At 39.0% G+C, this 21624-nt stretch overlaps 1 protein-coding gene across 1 annotated transcript in view; it reads right to left on the reverse strand.

Annotated features, from left to right (window-relative positions):
- LOC134660504 (anoctamin-4) overlaps positions 1 to 21624 on the reverse strand; it is a 47569-nt gene that overhangs the window by 10464 nt on the left and 15481 nt on the right. The window contains exons 6-19 of the mRNA XM_063516275.1: positions 17377 to 17511; positions 16534 to 16710; positions 15518 to 15669; positions 14225 to 14327; positions 13396 to 13503; positions 12542 to 12747; positions 11242 to 11408; positions 10681 to 10757; positions 10139 to 10279; positions 7871 to 8035; positions 5288 to 5431; positions 4251 to 4420; positions 2502 to 2641; positions 1258 to 1417 (exon numbers count right to left, since the gene is read on the reverse strand). Coding sequence (XP_063372345.1) covers positions 1258 to 1417; positions 2502 to 2641; positions 4251 to 4420; positions 5288 to 5431; positions 7871 to 8035; positions 10139 to 10279; positions 10681 to 10757; positions 11242 to 11408; positions 12542 to 12747; positions 13396 to 13503; positions 14225 to 14327; positions 15518 to 15669; positions 16534 to 16710; positions 17377 to 17511 — 2045 coding nt within the window. The remainder of the gene's footprint in view (positions 1 to 1257; positions 1418 to 2501; positions 2642 to 4250; positions 4421 to 5287; positions 5432 to 7870; positions 8036 to 10138; positions 10280 to 10680; positions 10758 to 11241; positions 11409 to 12541; positions 12748 to 13395; positions 13504 to 14224; positions 14328 to 15517; positions 15670 to 16533; positions 16711 to 17376; positions 17512 to 21624) is intronic.

Below are 21624 nucleotides of genomic sequence, written 5' to 3' on the forward strand. Positions count from 1 at the left end.
TTAGCAAGTTTGGCAAGAACATTTATGATGACTGTCTTTATAACGACTGGTCTGTCCTAGTGGCTAGTGACCCTGCCTGTGAAGCCGCGGTCCTGGGTTCGAATCCCGGTAAGGGCATATATTTGTGTGATGAGCACAGATATTTGTTCCTGAGTCTTGGGTGTTTTCTCTGTATTTATGTATTTGTATATTATATATATCGTTGTCTGAGTACCCACAACACAAGCCTTCTTGGGCTTACTGTAGGACTTAGTCAATCTGTGGAGGGATCATTTAGACGGTGCGAGAACTCGCATGCGAGTTTCATTACATTGCGTCATTTGATCGGTCGGCTGAATTGATGTAACCTTAATGGTCCGCAATGTAACTAAAACCGTATACAAGTTCGCGCGGCGTCTAAATGAGCCCTAAGAATGTCCTATAATATTTATTTATTTATTATTTATAAGATAGGTACTTTTGTCTACCGACATCCCTACATCTTCAGGCAGAGCAACATGTTTGATGAAGCGATGACGATATAGAAGTTACTGTAGTTGGAAGCTTATAAGAAATAAGTAGTTACCAATATAACACTTTAAACTCTCGCGTTTTGTACACATATTTAATTACACAAACGGGTCTACCGCGATATAGTTTCATTGTTTTTACCTTAAATTCCGACGTTTCAGCGGAGTTGCACCAGCTGTGGTCACGAAAAGACTTCGGATCGTGGTCTTTCGGTGACCACAGCTGGTGCAACTCAGCTGAAACGTCAGAATGTAAGGTAAAAACAATGAAACTAAAGTGTCATTCTATGGAACTTGCTAACTATGTAAACAAACCGCCAGATTGAAACTGTCAAAAAATATGAATTTACTAGTGACTTTTGTTTACATAGTTAGCAAGTTCCATAGAATGACACTTTATATCGCGGTAGACCCATTTGTGTAATTAAATGGGTCTCTATTGTTTCCCAAATAGTCTTAAGCCATAATGTATTGTTTGCCCGAATTTTCGTTAGTCATAATTCATTTGGTTCAGAAACGCGTCACTTTTCAGGATTGCCATAAAACAAACCTAACCTAACCTAACATATCTATAGGATAACGTAACGAAAATCCTGAAATGTTAACGGTTTCAGTTTTATGACTAATGATATTATGACAAACAATACATTATGACTTAAAACTTTATGGGAAACAACGGGACCCCTAATTAAATATAAAAAAAAAAATGCATTTAATTCAGACAAACATGACAAAATATATGTAGTACCAAGCACCAATATCTTCTACCCTCTCTGCAAGAGGCCGGCGCGCCTGCGTGACCATCTTGTAGGCGTCCAGCCTGATCTCAGCGATGTTATTGAGCAACGCGAACAGTGGCGCCAGTGGGAAAGCCGCCACGAATAACGTTACGAAGCCGTATTGAAGAACTGTGGAAGAGTAACGGCGTTATTCATAAACGTCTGCTAAGTCATAGAGAAAAAAATACATAGAGTGCTCACTCCATACATCAGTTTTAGTACCAAAAAGACTATTAGCATCTAGCATCGAGTAGGTGAACTATCAGTACTGCTACTTGACAAGAGATGTCGCCACCGACCGGAAAGTCTTATGCTGTTGAGATAAGACTTTCCGGTCGGTGCTACATCTATTGTCAAGTAGCAGTACTGATAGTTCCGCTACTCGATGCTAGATGTAGACACTGAAATTAATAGTCTGAACTGATGTATGGAGTGAGCACTCTATGTATTTTTTTCTCTATGGCTAAGTTAATCAGCTGATGATCATCGTTTGTCCCTCTCTATGGCATAACGACAGATAGGGATAAACGACGATCATCAACTGATTAAGTTAGCAGCCGTTATGAATAACGCCATAAGGTCTTAAGGTATAATTACGGTCTACGAAGGTGTGAGCACTCGCTTATGAACAAAGTACCTACTCCTACCTTAATAATTAGAAGAAACTGCAGAAGTTTGAATTCAGCAGAATTGATGTAAAGTATGAGTAAAGAGAATAGATACTATAGAGGGGTCCTGTCATAGTAAATTTTGTAGTCACAGTAAATTTACTGCCATTTATCGACACACGATGAAAACTCAAAATGAATATGTATAAAAATATTTAAAAAAATGTATAAATATATACATTTTTATTATTTTCGATATGATTTCGATCCACGTTATTTTGTTTTAGTTTGTATATAATACGAACAAAATGGATCCTGTTGTCTAAATAAATCTATATCACTGATACCTATGTGTTAAAATTGTTTAATATGAAACGATGTCGTCAACGCCATCTAGCCGAGCATAGGCCAAAGGTGTGTGCGCCATCTATCCGAGAATGACTTTTTCTTGATTTCCGAGGCACGTTTTTTCCATAGACTTTTTTTTTTTTTTTTATTCATCTTATACGGAGTTACCTACATATGTCTTTGGTATGACAATTGCGTTCATAAGTCTCTAAAAATAGAGACAGGGCATGAAATGTCGTAAAATCTTTTATACTTACTCATCTCTAGGTATTCATCGAAGAGTGCCAGCCTCCCAGGGTCCTGAAGATGGTAGTCCTGTTCCCATGCCATGTGAGGCTTGGTTGGGTCTCGGGTGATGGCTCGATGAGTCCGTTGGCGCCACCAGTTGTGGATTTTTCTGGAATATAAATTGGTAAGTGCAAATAAATATCTGGAACGTTTTTTCGTATAGAATGATAAAACATGCCTCCCAAACCAAAAGGGGTTTGAACCCCGGGTACCTTGTACCAATGTGTTCCTTTCTTAGACCCTATAGGAGCTTTCGAAAATAAAAAACAAGGAAAAGGCCAAGTTTCCCCTTTGGATTGGTTTGGTTGGTTTAGTAAAAATCAGTGCAATTCTTATGTTTAGATTGATTAATTGCTACTGAGCAGATCCTGGGAATCCCGGGCCTCTTTAGGATGCCACCGGGAAAACGATAGGATACAAAACAATACCTATTGTATAACGTATCTATTACACCCGACGCGTGTGCGTAGACGTGCATGTGGACTAGCGTGTTGTAATTAATATACAGATCCTTAGGAGAGACCTTTTCTAAAAACGAAAAGGGCTTACGGGTTCCCGAGCTCCACGAAGTTGTTAACACATTGCTTGCCGATCATGATGATGGCAAGCTGTATACACAACTCAGACAGGCAGCCCGCGGGGTCGCAGATTGCCTTTAAGCTTGATGAACTCGAATTTGGACAACATAAACCAAAAACTAGAAAACGGTAGTCAACAAGCGATCTTATCTCAAACCCGTGTTACCTTCCAGACAAGCTTTGGTGAAGATTTCTAATGAATTAAATTTGTATTCATCAGAAATTTTTGCAAACGATACAAAATTGTTAAGAAAAATGGAAAAACGCACCACTCTCTAAGCATTTCTAATGAAGATGACGGCTTACGGGTTTCCAAAAGTGATCTAACCGCTCAAAAGCGATATCTACTAGACAATTTCAGCGAAGAAGTACTTACGGGTTCCCGAGTTCGACGAAGTTGTTGACGCATTGCTTGCCGATCATGATGATGGCGAGCTGTATACACAACTCGGAGAGGCACCCCGCAGGGTCGCAGATGTCGCCCTTAAGCTTGAAGAACTCGAATATGGACACCATAAACCAAAAACTAGAAAACGGTAGACAACAGGCGTACTTATCTCAAACCCGTGTTACCTTCCAGACAAGCTTTGGTGAAGATTTCTGATTCAAATTAAATTTGTATTCATCAGACATTTTTGCAAACGATACAAAATTGTTAAGAAAAATGGAAAAACTCACCACTTTCTAAGCATTTCTAATGAAGATGACGGCTTAGGGTTTCCAAAAGTGACCTAACCGCTCAAAAGCGATATCTACTAGGCAATTTCAGCGAAAAAGTACTTACGGGTTCCCGAGTTCGACGAAGTTGTTGACGCATTGCTTGCCGATCATGATGATGGCGAGTTGTATACACAACTCGGAGAGGCAGCCCGCAGGGTCGCAGATGTCACCCTTAAGCTTGAAGAACTCGAATATGGACACCATAAACCAAAAACTAGAAAACGGTAGACAACAGGCGATCTTATCTCAAACCCGTAACGTGTTACCTTCCAGACAAGCTTTGGTGAAGATTTCTGATGAAAAATAGACTCACCACTCTCTAAGCATTTCTGATGAAGATGACGGCTTACGGGTTTCCAAAAGTGACCTAACCGCTCAAAAGCGATATCTACTAGGCAATTTCAGCGAAAAAGTACTTACGGGTTCCCGAGTTCGACGAAGTTGTTGACGCATTGCTTGCCGATCATGATGATGGCGAGTTGTATACACAACTCGGAGAGGCACCCCGCAGGGTCGCAGATGTCACCCTTAAGCTTGAAGAACTCGGATTTGCGGGCTTGATCGTCGCCAGGGTAGTCGTAGAATCGGCCCTGGGGAAGTGATAAACATACATCAGGCACCGAAGTGCGGGAATGTTTTACACTAGCCAAATAACAGGTAAAAACTGTAAAAAACGATACTAATTTAACATTTCTAAGCACATTTGGACCTTACTACCTTACGTTTAATCCATAGTTTTGTAATTATTTTACAATAAACAAAGTTAAATCATTCCCGAAAACCCCGATGTATGGTGATAAACCATCAATTTTGTATGTTGATATAGATATCAGGTACCTACTAAAGGAATAATTACCATGACCTACTACATACTTTAGCACTACTTATATACGTTACTGCAATGCAATGCTTACCTGCAGGACATATTGCGTAGGTACTATTGCTACTTTAGAAAGTGCTTCCAATTATTTAATTTAAAAAATCTATTTAGATTTTTACCATTTTCAAACAAATATATAAAATACCTATAATAACCTGCTGCTGCTGCTGGTTATAATTAACCTGCTTTAGAAGTTACCACAAGGCACCTTATTGCAAATTATCACTTCCCAAACAATTTTTACGCCACAATTTCATTTTATGAAATGGCATACCAATGTTTTGCTATATTTTGCTTATGCAATATTTCGTCTCAATGAAACTCTATAATAAATAAATGCTCTGCGATATGAAATGCAAATGAAAATAGTTTTAATTTTTAAGAAGCAGAAACGTCTGGGAATGATGCTATTAAGCTTAGAATAAATTTTAAAGTCTATAAATTACTGTCTTGGGTGAGACTTGAATTCACGGTCTCTGGATCGATACTCAACCAAGACAGTAATTTTTCCACTTTCAGATTTATTTAAATGAAAATAGACTATAAACAATTTGCGCTACTCGAACCGCCCACTTACCTTAAAGAATGCAATGTAGATGAGCGAAGAGTAGAAGTTCATGAATTCAAAGAAGAATATCTTGAACGTGTAAGAAACTTCGTATTCCGTCTGAGTTCGTGGGTTCTCCATGTTGGTCAGTAAAACTGCCACTTTAGCGTATATCTGGAACCAAAATGATAAAGTCAAAAATGTGGGGGCACGGTAGTGCCCCCGCCAAGACGAGCAAAGCGAAGCGCAAGGGCACTACCTACCTTTTCTCGAAGCGCTTCGTCGTTTTTTTGACTTAACTCTACAGGCCCTACCTTCACAGACTCTACACCTTAGTCAAAATATGTGGCTTGGCCGTTTCATTATTACAAGAACTATTTTATAATAAAAAATAATGAATAATGAATACATTTTTCACCTTACGCCCATGTGACGAAACGGCCAAGCCACATATTTTGACTAAGGTGTAGAGTCTGTGAAGGTAGGGCCTGTAGAGTTAGAAGCTTGGCTCTACAAGAGATCTGATAACTTTTTGTCAGTGCGAGCCTTATGGTTTCGTCTTGGCAACATTTTACATAAAAATGTTTTTGGTGGGATCCTCTCTTCGTCTTAAAATTATGGTGAACGAGAGTATAATACTTTACACGTTTCAATACTACAAGACGGGCTAGTGGTATTGGAACATTCTTTTATCCCCCTTTTTAGGGTTCCGTACCCAAAGGGTAAAAACGGGACCCTATTACTAAGACTCCGCTGTCCGTCCGTCCTTCCGTCCGTCCGTCTGTCACCAGGCTGTATCTCACGAACCGTGATAGCTAGACAGTTGAAATTTTCACAGATGATGTATTTCTGTTGCCGCTATAACAACAAATACTAAAAACAGAATAAAATAAAGATTTAAGTGGGGCTCCCATACAACACACGTGATTTTTGACCGAAGTTAAGCAACGTCGGGCGGGGTCAGTACTTGGATGGGTGACCGTTTTTTTTTTGCTTGTATTGCTATATTTTTTGTTGATGGTGCGGAACCCTCCGTGCGCGAGTCCGACTCGCACTTGTTTCTGTTTCCCTCCTAGCCTCCTACATGTATATTAAAATAAAACTTTCTTAGGACTTTAAAATTTAATAATCATTCAATAAATTATCATCCATTTTTTTGGCTGCGATCCGATAGATGATATTAGAATTCCTGAGAAGACGCGGAACAGAAAAAAACGAAGGGGAAAAGAGAGACAGTAAAATAGGAGTAGGAAAAATGTACAGATTAAGCTGTCTGTTAAGAACATTGTTCGTGAAGGAGAGGAATAGAAATAGAGAAAAGGGATAGATGAAAGAAAGAAAGAAAATACATTTACTTAACGCCACAACATATTACATATCGAAATGAACACATACATGCATAAAAAAAAAACATTGGACGCCACTCTGCATAATGCCGCGGCAATCCGTGGCGCTGGTTTTTAGTTGGGACCTGACTTAAGTGTAAGGCCTGAGTGGACGCTCAAGTTGGGCGTGCAGCGGGGCGGGGCGTGCGGCGTGCATGTTAAACAAATGCGCTCGTATAGGAGCGGCCTTAGTGCACGCTGCTCAAATTACTCCTGACCCCGACGCCACGCTGCACGCCCCGCCGAACGCTCCGCTTCGAGCGTCTACTCAGGCCTTACACTAAAACTATGAGACACATGGAGAAAGAGACGTACCCTAGTGAGTATCATGATGATGATCAAGTTAATGATGGCAGCGGTCATCGAGGTGAAGATCTTGGCGTGTTTCTTGAGGAAGAACCAGGAGCCTCCGTATATGATGGACACCATCGATAATGTTCCAGTTTAATCACATTTTGTGAACCAAAACTGTATGTAGATTAAAATGACGCTAACTTTGACTACTTTTAATGCAATATTGTGACGTTATCTATGAAAAGAGAGCATTATTAATGATGCTCCGATATAAATACAATGCCGTGCGACGCTGTGCGGCGTAAGCGCCATCGAAAATAAGGTCCCTTTTCATAGATAATGCCCCATATGATAATGATGAAGAGCCTTGAAACTGATGAAGAAGAGACAAGACAAAGAGGGTTTAGAGAGGTAATAAAGGAGAGAGTGAGAAATATGGAGAGGTAAGCTGTCTTGTAAGAAACTTGGTAGAGGGAAGGGAGACAGGAGATACTTCAAGCGAATGGAGATACAATACAATACAATACAAATACTCTTTATTGCACACCTCATTACAGAAAACAATACAAAGAATATAGAAAGCAATACAAAGAATACAGAAAACAATATTAAATGTAAATGAAAATGAAATGAAAGCAATACAAAGAATACAGAAAACAATACAAAAAATACAGAAAACAATACAAAGAATACAGAAAAGAAGAGGGTAAACAACAGGCGGCCTTATCGCTAAAAAGCGATCTCTTCCATACAACCTTTAGGTAGCGGAAATTTATAAATGTATGTCATGTCAGTAGGTGTTTCAGATGCAATAAAAGAAATCTAGCACAGAAAAAAAAACAAAACAATACAATATACCATACATATAAAAATAAAATGAAAATACATATTATACATATTATAGACATTTCTTCTTCTTGGGAGAAAGACGTACCCTAGTGAGTATCATGATGATGATCAAGTTAATGATGGCAGCGGTCATCGAGGTGAAGATCTTGGCGTGTTTCTTGAGGAAGAACCCGGAGCCTCCGTATATGACAGACACCATCGAGATTCGGTAGATTATCGTGCCCAGGACGGCGCCTAGGACTATTGTTATCTGTGGAAGAAAAAATAAACATGTGTAATTGTTTAAACACTTTTAGAAATGCATCGTAAGCCCAAACATAGCATAAACAAGCTAGGTACACTCAGCAGCAGAAGTTGCTAAGCGGACGAAGTGTTCAAAATTACCTTAACAATAAAGTCGCGTAAAGATCATCTTGAACAGCTGGCCCGCTTAGAAACTTCTGCTGCTGACTACATGTTAACTTGCACTGAGCCAGGCAAATGATAAAACTGACTCGTCATTTTAACATCCTGTATGACTTGATCAAATCACTTAAGTGGAGTCCAGACGAGACAATTTTTCGCCAATCTGATGAAATTGTCCGATCGAATCAGGCCGTGCGGACGCAAACGCCAATTTGATTCCCCGATCAAATCAGCAGGTGCGGACACAAAAATGTCAATTTTCGAAGTTAGTATATCTATGGAATGCAAATTGGTGATTAAATTGTGTAATACGCTAGATGAGATTGGCACCAATTATTTTCCTGATCAAATCGGTCGATTTGCCCAGCTCGTCTGGACTCTAGAGATTGGGTCAAATTTCTGTTTTGATCATTTCCCTGCGACATATAGGTACATTAGGTACATATCTATAATACGATGTACCAGTTTACCTAAACCACAATGAAATATTGATAAAAATAGGATGTCGTTCACAAAGAAATTGAGAATAAAAAGACTTGCCTAAGATAACTTTTTCTAAATTACATTTAAAGATAACAAATGAGGTTAAGACATGACGCAAATAGCATCTAAGATTATCCTTCTGTCAATATTTGCGAACATGTATTTAGGCACTCCATCATCAGATCTAGCACTAATCAAAGTCACTTACCCAAAACCCAAATTTATTTAAGTACAATTTTGGACCTTAAACTTTTATTAACTAGGAATATAATTGTGTATCAAATATGTACAGTTTAGAGTGTTTAGACACTCTCGGTATCAGTGTTAAGACTTCATGAGTTGATGGATTGTTCTAAACAAACTTTGGCGGACAGCCAGAGGATTAAATTTTTTATTTTGTGGTTAGTTCTAGTGCTTCGAGAAATACTATCATAAATACTTTGTTCACAATGCGCTGATTTGGGTTATTCTATTCTATAATTCTATGTATATAAGTATGTATTTATCTATATACGTATGTATATCGTCGCCTAGCATCCATAGTACAAGCTTTGCTTAGTTTGGGGCTAGGTTGGTCTGTGTAAGATGTCCCCCAATATTTATATTTATTTATTTATATTTATTCACTGCAAAATCTTGGAATAGGTCGTGATATGAATAATCCGGGATTTATGAATGGTAGGTACATTGGTACTACCAAGGCCGGTAGTTCCTATCCCGGGCGTGGTAAATAGGTAAAGTTAATGTGGAGAAAATCGTCATGTCAAATTTATTGCAGCGAAAACCGTTGTAAGGCCCGAACTCTTCATATGCGTAGATACAATCAGATATAGTCAGAAAGGAAGAGTATTATTCCTCCTGCTAAAACGACCTTTTATAAGTGTAGTATGTGTACAAATTATCTTTGTCTTATAAGTCGCTATTCTTTGAAAATCGCAAGTTTTGTGATTGTAAAAATCCTTTGGTGTAATTTTCCCAGCAGAGTACTTTCGGCTGATATTCCAAAAAGACCTACAATATCACATACCATGGAAAGAATAGCTGAACTGGTAGCCACGTATCTCATGGTCTTCTGCAAGCCTGGTAGATTATAGGGCTCCTTCTCTCTTGTGACTTGGCTAATGGGCTTACTTGTGTAGAATTTTGTCATTATAGCATGTTATAGCGAAGAAAGAGGTTGTTGTGAAGAGTCTTTGGTCTTTATTCAGTAGATTTTAGGCTGGTATACTTAAAGAACCCAATTACCATGAAAAGCACAACCGAACTGGTAGCCACGTATCTCATGGTCTTCTGCCAGCCTGGTAGATAAGGCTCCTTTTATTTTAGTAACTTGGCTAATGGGCTTACTTGTGTAGAATTTTGTCATTATAGCATGTTATTAGCGAAGTAAGAGGTTGTTGTGAAAGCCATCAATTGGTCTTTATTCAGTAGATTTTAGGGTGGTATGATTAAAGAACCTACTTACCATGAAAAGCACAGCTGAACTGGTAGCCACGTATCTCATGGTCTTCTGCCAGCCTGGTAGATAGGGCTCCTTCTCCCTTGTCACTGGATTAGTACGGAATGTCTTTACTGACGCTTCGAATTCTGGTCTGGGGTCTTCATCCTGAAATTGATAAACATATCTTTTTTAAAGATGGCACCAGTTGGCATTGAATTGAATAAATTTCCTGGACGATTTGATATGATCTGCGAGTTGATAGAAAAAACCGCGAATAATGTCAAGGCAATATCAAATCATGTTGCGGTTTTGAACATTCGAATAGGCCTTCGGGGCGACTCGTGTATTATTGATCTTAAAATAGTCATTTATTTCGGGAGTTAAGTTGATGTTTGCATCGCGTTCTTGTATTGAGCAGGAGTGCGGTTCCAAAAATGAATCACGTGCGTAGCAAGGGTTTTAATAATGTAATCTTGAGCGTTGCGAGGCTTTTAAGGACCTTATAGGCCATAGCTATTGAAGAGGTCCGAGCAGGTGTGTTGTAGGCAGGTTGTATTGACAGTTACCTGGTCAACACCACCTAAGTCCCATTCCCAACGCAGAACTGACTGTTTTCTCTTCCATAGCTCCAGGAATGTTGTGGCTGGAAAGATAATAGTAACTATAATTAATTACCAAAACGGGACTAAATCGTAGAAAGGACAATCATAATATGTAGTTTATTAGTTACTTTATTATATGTTAAGTACCTAAAGGGTAGACGATAACCTGACAAAACATCTTCTTAAGTTTAATTTTTGGCTCTGTCGATATCTTACTAACATCATATTTTCACAGGAATTCGATGTTCATGGTGGTGACACTCAGTGCTTGCTAAGTTGGTGCAGATTTAACTTAGGTACTTAGGATAACTCGATACGTACCACCTAGAATAAGATTTAGACTTATCTTGTTAACCTAATCAAAAATATAACAAATAAAAATATGGTAAAATAATCCACATTGAATTGACGTGTAAAATTTGTACAATTTTATCAAGATAAGATAAGATAAAATAGATTAGATTAGATAAGATAAGGTAAATATATCTTATCTTATCTTATCTTATAATCTCAAGTTAAACTTACCCCAAAAGGACATGAATATCGCAAAGAACACCGTAGCTGGATTGTCGAACAGATATGACAGTTTCGCGAACAGACAAGAGTCAGATAGCCTCTGGTACTGACATGCCTTGTCACACAGCGGGCAAAGGGTTGTGTTGCCGGGGCCGGATATGTCGCAGATCTCTTTACTGTGAAATAATTTAGATGCAATTAAAAATTTAACACATTCATAGCCAAGCCAAACAAGATATCCGCCCCAGACCACAAAAATTTCGTCGTATAAAGCTGTAGTACCACGATCCCGACTGTCGGGTCGTCCGGCCTGGGAACGAAATCATGAAATACCCGATAGTCGGGTTTTCGGCATCACTGAATGTGTTAAAAAACCATAGAAAAACGAGTATATGTCTTACATCATTTTGGAAAACTCTTCAAACTGCTGGATAGATTTCTATGAAACATAGCTAAGAATCACCGCTAGAAAACTCGATTTCACATAAAAAACCGGTCCAGTGCGAGTCGGACTCGCGTTGCAAGGGTTCCGTACATTAAGTCCGACTCACGCTTGACTGCACATTTCTAATAGGTTTTCCTGTCATCTATAACACAAAATAGTTCTTTACCCATGGTAAAGAACTATTTTGTGTATTTTTTTTAAATTATAGACCCAGTAGTTTCGGAGATAAAGGGGGGGGGGGATGGTCGGACAGACAGACAGACAGGAGGCCGATGCGTGAGCGGCACGACCTCCCACATTTTTGGCAGAGAAAGCTCATGCCACCTGAGGTTCCAGTCCCGGTATGCTTTCTGTGAGACCAGCGTGTGATATATATATATATTGACCGCGTGTATGTATGCCAGAAGAAATATACACTTGTATAAATCCAGTGGATCTACCCGCAGTCACCCTGCCCGCAGATTGCCTATTCTGATCGCTCCTAAATGCCGGCTCGCTAAGTCACGAAAGTCACTAAATATCATGGGACCAACTCTTTATAACTCTGTACCGACTTATATAAAGGAAGCGAAAAGTGACACAATATTTAACAAAAAGCTAAAATCGTTACTTATAGAAAAAGCATACTATTCAATAGATGAATTCATAGAGTCTATGCGAAACGATCATTGATCCAAAAAATCTATAATATAATATTAAATTATAATTGTTAATAATATTGTTATTTTTAAGAACAACTGAATGACTTGTAAAAATGTAGTTAATTTTACCAATAACCAATCTGTATCTGTATATCTGTAGACCTTCTGCTATTTAAAGCATTAAACCAGGCTTGGTCGCCGTCTTTTTGCGTCGGGGGTTTACCTGGGAATGTTATCTTCTGACCCCATGCTGGCTAGTCCGTACAAGAAGCATAGTGTCCCAACAGCTGCCGGGGCGTATAGCATCTTCGTGTAAAACCCGAGCCAGCAGAAATACAGGCCGATCTTGTCCCCGAAGTACCGTCGTATTAGCCACAGCGGCTGCTTCTTATACCATTTGCAAGGGCGCGCCCATTCCAGGTATAAGAGCTGGGGAAAAGAAATACCGTTAAATACGGTGGTTTCATCACACAAAAGGGATTTTTTTAAATACCATTTTGGTGGCAATTTGCACCCGTAGGTCGAAATTTAATAATTGGCAGTCCTAGGTCGCAATTTAGGATGTACGGACCGCATCGCCTATAACACCTCACCTTAACGCCTTAACAGGATAAGTTCGCCTTTGTACACATTTACTGGATGATCTCTGTGTTATGTACTTGTTTTGTGCAATAAAGTGTTTACTACTACTACTACTAACACCTTTTACGAGCAAGTTTGATGAAAATCATGATTTATTATAGCTGAACATTCGTGTTTAACGTCTTCCTTGAACCATTTCAATTTCCTGCCGTCCTCTAGCATTATTCTGCCTTAATCAAATTAATTCGGTTTTTGGTCGTAATTAATTATTCGGGTCGAATCGGCCCTCACCTTACATGACGACCCTGACGGGTCTCCTCTATTTTACGTATGTCCTATAGAGTCTATGGTACAATCGCCATCAGATATATCGGAGCGGCCGAGGTGGTCAAAATACCTTTACACGAACTCTAGCGCCTTGACAATAGAGGCGTGTTCAGATATTTGTGTGCACCTTGGCCGTTCCGATATATCTGATGGCGACTGTGCACTTACCCGTCGGTCCGTGTGGCTCCCGTCAGCCATGTCGATGTCGTAACGCCCCTCGTGCAGGGGAAAGCATGCCATGTACGTTCCATCATTGAGCAGTCGACGGATTCCCATCTAGAACAAAAATCCTAGAATTAGCCCTAAACTAGACTAAGGTTTAAGGGAAGAAATCGACAATATGGCTACCAATAACAACAACAATAGTAACAATAGTTACTTTAGTGATAAATGACGATATATTGATTATCTCTCATAGTTTGCTATTGGGATTGGGCAGGACACATCTGTCGTATGCACCCGGATCGGTGCGCCAAGTTGGCTACCGAATGGACACGGCAGATTAGCCGGGGCAGAGGCAGACCAAAAAAGGGATGGCGGGATGACCTTGAAGCTTTTTTAACGACTGGTGGGAACATGCAACAAACCGTGATGAGTGGCGGAAGAAAGGGGAGGCCTTTGCCCAGCAGTGGCACACGAAATAGGCTATAAAAAAAGTTTGCTATTCGATAAGGTATCTATCCAACAAGGTGGAGTGACAATTCAAGATCGCATGGAAACGCTAGCTCAAGGAACCGCAAGATTGGTTCTTGTAGAAATACTTAAGGGAGGTTTAATGTCGCTTGTGGAACTAGAATTTATGGTATACCTACTCAGCTATAATTAAGGATGACTCACACCAGACAGGAGCTTCCGGTGCTTCTATGGAAAGCACCACGTGATCACCGATCAGCTGTCATAGAAAACGACTTGTCGGACGCCTCGGCTCGGGCCCGGCCCGGTCTAATGTGAGTCATCCTATATTCAGCGCTATTTTAAATTTAGAACGCCACGTTACCTTTGTGTCATTGTTGTCATATTTGGCTCTGAGAAGAATCTGCATAACCAGCAAACTGCGTTGTGCAGGGGAAAATTGCGTATGCCTGTCTTTCACCAGGAATCTGGAAAGTAATCATCCGATCATATAAATATGACAAAGATTCGAGCAAGTCTTTGGCCTAGGGCCTAGGGTATTAAAGAAAAACGCTCGGAGACTAGGTGTGGGTTGTATCAGCACTCAGCCCGTGGCCTGGGGTAGGACGGAAATAGTTATTTGTACAACAAGTGATCAAAGTTTGATATTTCTTCGAGTGCTTATTTTGAGTCCCGTGCAAGCGAAAGATTCTATAATAGATTCACGAATTCATACTCGTACGTGGTTTGGAACGATGCGGTCTGAAGTTTTTCGGGGGTCTATTATAAACCGTGAATATACTGTTGAATGTCGTTTTAACTTTTTTTTGTCTGTTTCTTTTTGCTAACAGTGTGAAAGGGACAGAGATAATAGAACCCAAGTATTTCGAACTTTTATTAGACCCCGCATGTTGAAATGACATTTGACTATAAAGGTCACTTGAATGTCATTTTATCTCACTCAGTGAGCAAAATCGCATTTTGCTCACTGTTTTTAAGAATCAAAGTACCCTTGTTCGAGCTGCTGAGGTGAAAATAAATATAAATAGATGTTAGGCAAACTATGAGTTTTAGCACCATACTAGCGCCTTTTGAGCGTCACCGTCTGGTCAGCGCTATTGAAAACGGCGTCCCTGCGCAGTTTGTTAGAAGCGTTTCGTAAGTAAAGTGCGGGTGCCAGGCTTTGACCATCATTTGTGACTTTTGTATTGCTTTCAGACAACGGGTCCCATACAGACATTAGATCCTCAAAACAAACCTGATCGACTGATACCATTCATATAAAAATTGTCTATACTAACCCTATTTAAGCAATGCGTCTTTGTAAGAAAGATTGACAGTCTTATCTTCACCTGTCTCTGGCTCATACGGAAGAGTAAACTTATAAGAGTTATAAGTGTACCTTAGTAAACTCACTATTTAAGTTCCCTTCTAAATATGTCCGTGACGCACGGCATACGTCACGACGTTAGTTTTTGATGATGGTATATTTAGCGTGATAATGGTGGAAAGTGGAATTAGGTCGGTATTATCTAGAACAGACACTAGAAATATTGGGCGTAAGTGGTCTATGTTTATAGACATGTGTGGACAGACATTTGATCCTCGAAACAAACCTGATCAACTGATACCATCAATCACAAAAAATTGTCAACTACCCTATTACTACTTTACTTACTGCTCCTCCCGTTTGACCCCCTTCTGCTCTGTAGCAGCGTAGAACGAAGGTTCACACTCGATTCTGGAATGTTCATATTCATAAATCTGTTTCCAACGCCGTCGCCATTTTGAATGCCATTTCTTGTCGCGTTCGGCTTGTTTTTCGTCGCTCTATGGAAAAACAGGTTAATAGTTTATTGTATGGGACATAGACTAAGAGCGCTGGTTGGCTTGGCCTAGCGGTAAGTGCGTGCGACTTTCAATCCGGAGGTCGCGGGTTCAAACCCCGGCTCATTTGAAACCATGAGATTTTCAGAAGTTATGTATGAAATATCATTTGATATTTACCAGTCGCTTTTCGTTGAAGGAAAACATCGTGAGGAAACCGGACTAATCCCAATAAGGTCTATAGGGATTAGTTGACAAACGGACCTCAGGCTCCCATGATCCGTGGCAATAAGCCGGGATAACCCAAGGAAGACGATGGGGAATAGACTAATAATAAATAAACGGCTAATCGCCTTGACATGCTTTTAACAAAAATACTGCTTAATTTCGTAGTCGACATCTAGCGTCAAGTAGCGGATTTATCAGTCCCGTACTTGACACTAGATGTCGCGACTGTCACGATAAACGAAAAGTCTTAAAGCTCACCAATGTTCAATGAATAATATAACAGGAACTCTATTTTCTAATAATAGATTCTAGATATCGTGAAAAGAATGAGTAAAAGAAAGCTGACAAAGAGAGTGTATAAGGGAGAAGTAGAAGAGGGAGTTGGAAGGGGCAGACCTCAGCGGACTTTCTCCGATCAGATCGGGGAAATCCTGAAGAAAGGCCAGGTCAAGAGCACCCTAAACCGGCGAGCGTGTATGAGGAATGTTATGAAAGTAACGGAAGCGATAGGTATGTCAGGATCGTAGCAAGTGGAAATCCGTGGTCTCTGCCTAGGTACCCCTCCGCGAAATAGGCGTGATTATATGTATGTATGCATGTATGTAGATTCTAGATTTACACATAAGAGATGAACCTTACCCACGCTCTCACAGAAATGGTGATAAACCGTTTGGTGGGCAGCTTCATGCCAATTACTTCTGCTAGTCTCATCTCAGTCTTCCAGGGTATGTGGATCTTGATGAACCAGGTTTTGCCGTCGAACGACAGGCATTTGTTTTCTAGTTCTAGCTCCAGCCCTTCTTTTACGAGGTTTTCCTGAAAAAATACGTTTAACCTGTCGTTTCCCACGATATGACGTCACCCATAAGCGTTCTGGCTCAAATATGAGCCGTTGGGAGCTGACTGATTAATACGAAATTCTTTAGAGATTTAAAAAATGAGTTGTTATAAAATAATATAACTAGCTTAAGATCAAAGATACATAAAGAAGATTAACATCTGGCAAAATCTTTTTCCAATTTAGCCATTATATAAGTAGGCATATTTGGATACACTTAAGAATTTCATTAAATAGGTAAGTATGTAGTACATATTAGGCGGCCAAGCTAAGGGTCGAATGCTCCAAACTATTCGTATCGTTAAAGAGTTCGCTAAATTTGTATGTAGGTATGGAAAGTTTCATAGTAAAGCGCCGGGCGCGCCGGCTGACGTTGATCAGCCTGTCAAATGTGGTTGGTGCAACTGGCCCTAAGTAAACCATTGATATGGCGCCATTTTAAGGGACTGGCATAAATATAAGATTGGCTTTTTTGAGCCACGCCCTGGGTGATTTTAGGTCGATAATGTACAGTCACGCTCCGTGATATTGTTACGCCATTTAGGGTTCTAGCTCAATTGGACACTCCATAGCGTAAGTATGGAACAACCAATTTAGCTAGGACCCTAAATGGCGTAACAATCCCGTGTGGCGACTATATGTACCTGAAAAACCCTCCGACCATCTCTCTTCCTGGCCTCAGCCTCCGTCATGACTCCAAAGTCCTCCTCCTCATAAGCCAGCACCATATCGATCCGGCGACGACCGTCTCGGAACATGAGGGACTCGGGGTCCAAGCCCTGGTGGGAATAAATATTAACAATAACATTTACTGCAGGCGTTCTACGTGTTAGATCTGTGTCCCCACTAGGGTTGCCAGGTCGAAAGGCGCTATTATCGGGAAAAAATATCAACTTTTCGGGATTTTGGGTCTTTAAGTCGGGAAAAAAACATCACACCCTCGATCACCGCACAGTATCTACGCGCGCTGACGGGCTCGACGCGGGTCGCTCGCTCGCTCGACGACAGTTCGGAACTTGAAATTGTTGTTTTATAACGTGAAGCTGTTTTTCGGGACAATTTTCACTTTGTCGGGAATCGGGAACACGTGCTAAAAATCGGGAGAATCCCGCCAAATCCCGACCACCTGGCAACCCTAGTCCCCACGCAAGCCTATCAAAAGACCGGGATTATAGGCCCGTGAAATCCAAGGACATTTACTGAAATAAATTTTTTAAACGATTCGGAATGAAGACCCATGATGGAGTATTTGCCGGCAAACTCCCACAAGAAATCGCGACACGGAAATGGAGATGGATAGGACATACAATTCGAAGAGGGGAAATGAATAACGCAGCGCTTTCGGTTGGAAAACGCCGGACAGAAGAAGCCGTGGCCACGGGCGCCCTGCGGCGGTAGCACGGTCGCATTTTTATCGCTTGTCACCATGCCTGTCACGTATGTGTTAAGATATTATTTTATGCTGGCAATACTATATTGTCTATATCCAATACTATATTTGAATTTAATCTGAGAAAAATAAACTAACATGTCAATACGCTAATCTTATTTCGTATTTCAATAATATATTAAATCTACCTAAATATCTAATCATAAAAGGTTATGGGCATTAAATAAACAATTAAAGTAAATATGCTATATAAATAAAAAGCCCAGAGCCAAAAATTAAATAAGGTAAGTACCTATAATTACAAATTTTTCAGCCACAACGGCAAAAATTAAAGATGGCTACGTCAAATCACAATGTAATTCCACAACTGGATGATAAACAGAATTTTTCCAACTGGAAATTTAGAATAAAAATATTACTGGAAGAGAAAGGCATAGCAAAGGTATTATGCGATAATCCGCCCACCGAGGCAAAAGAAAAAGAGAAATTTCAACAAAGTGACGCAAAAGGAAAATCAACAATAGTACAATACGTATCCGATAAATACTTAGATATAATTAAAAAAGCTACAAGTAGCAAAGAAATGATAACGAAGTTGGAAGAAATATTCGAAAGAAAAAGCGTTTTCAACAAATTATATTTAAAAAAGAAACTATTGACCTTAAAATGTAACGGGAACCTACAAGACCACTTTTTGAAATTCGACACAATTATAAGCGAACTGGAAGCCGCAGGCTGTAAACTAGATGAAAGTGATAAAGTCGCTCACTTATTACTTACTTTACCAGATTCATATGAAACCGTCATTACAACATTAGAAACTATGAGCGTAGATAAAGAATTAACTGAAGAATTTGTAAAGAGCCGACTATTAGACGCCGAACTAAAGAATAATGGTAAACAATCATCATCGCAACCCGAAGTGACATTTGTAGCATGTTTCAAATGTGGAAAACGAGGCCATAGAACAACTGATTGTTACTCCAATAATTTTAATCAACAAAGAGGTCGAACTCCTAATCGCGGCACAAGCTCTTATAGAGGGCAGAGCAATTATAGAGGTAGATCATATCGAAGTGCACCAAGAGGCACAAGAGGTTTATACAGAGGACAAAGCCCGCATTATTTGACAGACAAAGTAGCATTTATAGCAATGGCTGCAATAGAAGATACAGATAACTTTATCTTGGACTCAGGAGCGTCAAACCATATGTTAAAAAAAGAATGTGAAAAATATGTGACTAAAACTAAAGAAATGCCAATACCAATTAAAATAGAAATCGCCAATGGAGAATACTTGATAGCACGAAAGAAGGGAATTGTAAACGCCAAGTATGAAAATTTAGAAATTGAAATTGAAGTGCTGATGGTTGACGGATTGAAACATAATTTATTATCGATTAATAAACTTACTGAAAAAGACTTTGAAATCACCTTCAAGAAAACAAATGTAGAATTACAAAAAGGCGATATTAACATAAAAGGAAATAAAACCAACAACTTATACTTACTGAAACTAGAACTCATTGAACTCGAAAACATTGAAAATGCAAATCTCACAACCGAAAATAATGACCTATGGCACAAAAGACTTGGTCATATTAATTATAATGATTTAAAAAGATTAAACCTACCAGTACCAAGCAAGATCTGCGATACATGTGTCGAAGGTAAGAGTACACGAAGAAGTTTCTACTATCAGAAAAGCAACACAAGAGAAATTGGAGATCTAATTCACTCTGATGTTTGTGGACCAATAGATCCGATTGGTTTATATGGGCACAAATATTTTCAGGTTCTGATTGACGACTTTTCACACTACCTTGTAGTAAGATTATTAAAATCTAAAGATGAAGCAGAAAATAATATAATAAATTTCATTAAATTTATAAAAACCCAATTTGGACTAAAAACGAAACGGCTAAGAGTAGATAATGGAGGTGAGTTCAGTTCAAATAAATTTAAACAATACTGTGACAACAAAGGCATTCAAATCGAATATACTACTCCTTATACGCCGCAACAGAATGGGACATCAGAGAGAATGAACAGAAATATTCTAAATAAGGTACGAACCAAATTAGCAGAAACAAAGTTACCAAAATGTCTTTGGAGTGAAGCAGTTACAGCATCAGCTTACGAAATAAATAGAAGTCCAACCGCAGCGCTAGATGGGGAAGCACCAGCAACGATATGGTTTGGTAATAATAATCTAACAAAACTAAGAGTCTTTGGCAGCCAAGCATGGGCTGTAACCTTACCCAGACCAGCAAAGATAGAACCAAGAGCTAAGAAATATATAATGGTTGGATATAGTGGCTCGGGATACAGACTTTATGATCCTAAAGAAAATAAAGTAATAATATCCACAGATGTTAAGTTCAACGAAAATGAAACTACATTTAAAAAAGAGAAAAGACAAGATAATCAGCATAATTTTATACCATACATAAATGATGATGATGAAGAAGATGAAATCGAAATAAATGATGAAAATATAATAGTCAATAATGAAGTAGACGAACCAATAAACGAGCCAATAGATGAAGATATGGAAATTGAAACAAATATCGAAAATACAACAATATATGATACTGCAGAAGATAATAATAATGAAAGTAATACAGATATAGAAATAGAAGATAATAATGTCTCTGACATGAGCATGCAAGAACAGATACATGAAACTACAAGATCAGGAAGAAAAGTAAATAAACCAAGTCATTTGAATGATTACGAAACTTATATGGCATACTGTTTTACAAGTTGTGAAGATCCAGATAAATACGAAGAAGCAATTAAAGATAAAGAATGGAAAGAAGCTATCGAAAAAGAAATAAATTCATTAAACAAGTTGAATACTTGGGAAGAAGTAGAAGCTAAAGGCAAAAAAGCGATAGATACAAAATGGGTCTTTAGGACCAAAGAAAGTGGCTTAAAGAAAGCTAGATTAGTAGCAAAAGGATTTCAGCAGAAAGACAGCTATTTCGGGAACAATTATTCACCAGTAGCAAGAATGAACACAATCAGAATGTTTTTAGTAAACGCCGTACAAAATGATTATAAAATATGTCAAATGGACATACCAACAGCTTTCCTGAATGGAGTGTTGGAAAATGAAGTATATATAAAAGTACCCGAAGGCGTTAAAGTTGGTAAAAACAAAGTACTAAAATTAAAGAGAAGTTTATATGGATTAAAAGAAAGCCCAAAATGCTGGAACGAAAGACTGAACAACTTTATCACAAATGATATAGGACTAAAGCGGTCCCAACATGATTTTTGCCTGTACTACAACAACAAAGTTTGGATGTTAGTATTTGTTGACGACATATTAATAACAGGAGAAGAGGAAGAGATAAAGAGAGTAAAGATGGAATTGTTTAAAGAATTCCAGGCCAAAGATTTAGGCTCTATCAATACATTCCTTGGTATAGAAATTACTAGATCAGATGAAGGAATGAAGCTTACTCAAAGCAAACAAGTAACAAAATTACTTGAT

The sequence above is a fragment of the Cydia amplana genome, chromosome 27 (genome assembly GCF_948474715.1).
Source record: "Cydia amplana chromosome 27, ilCydAmpl1.1, whole genome shotgun sequence".
NCBI classification, from domain to species: domain Eukaryota; kingdom Metazoa; phylum Arthropoda; class Insecta; order Lepidoptera; family Tortricidae; genus Cydia; species Cydia amplana.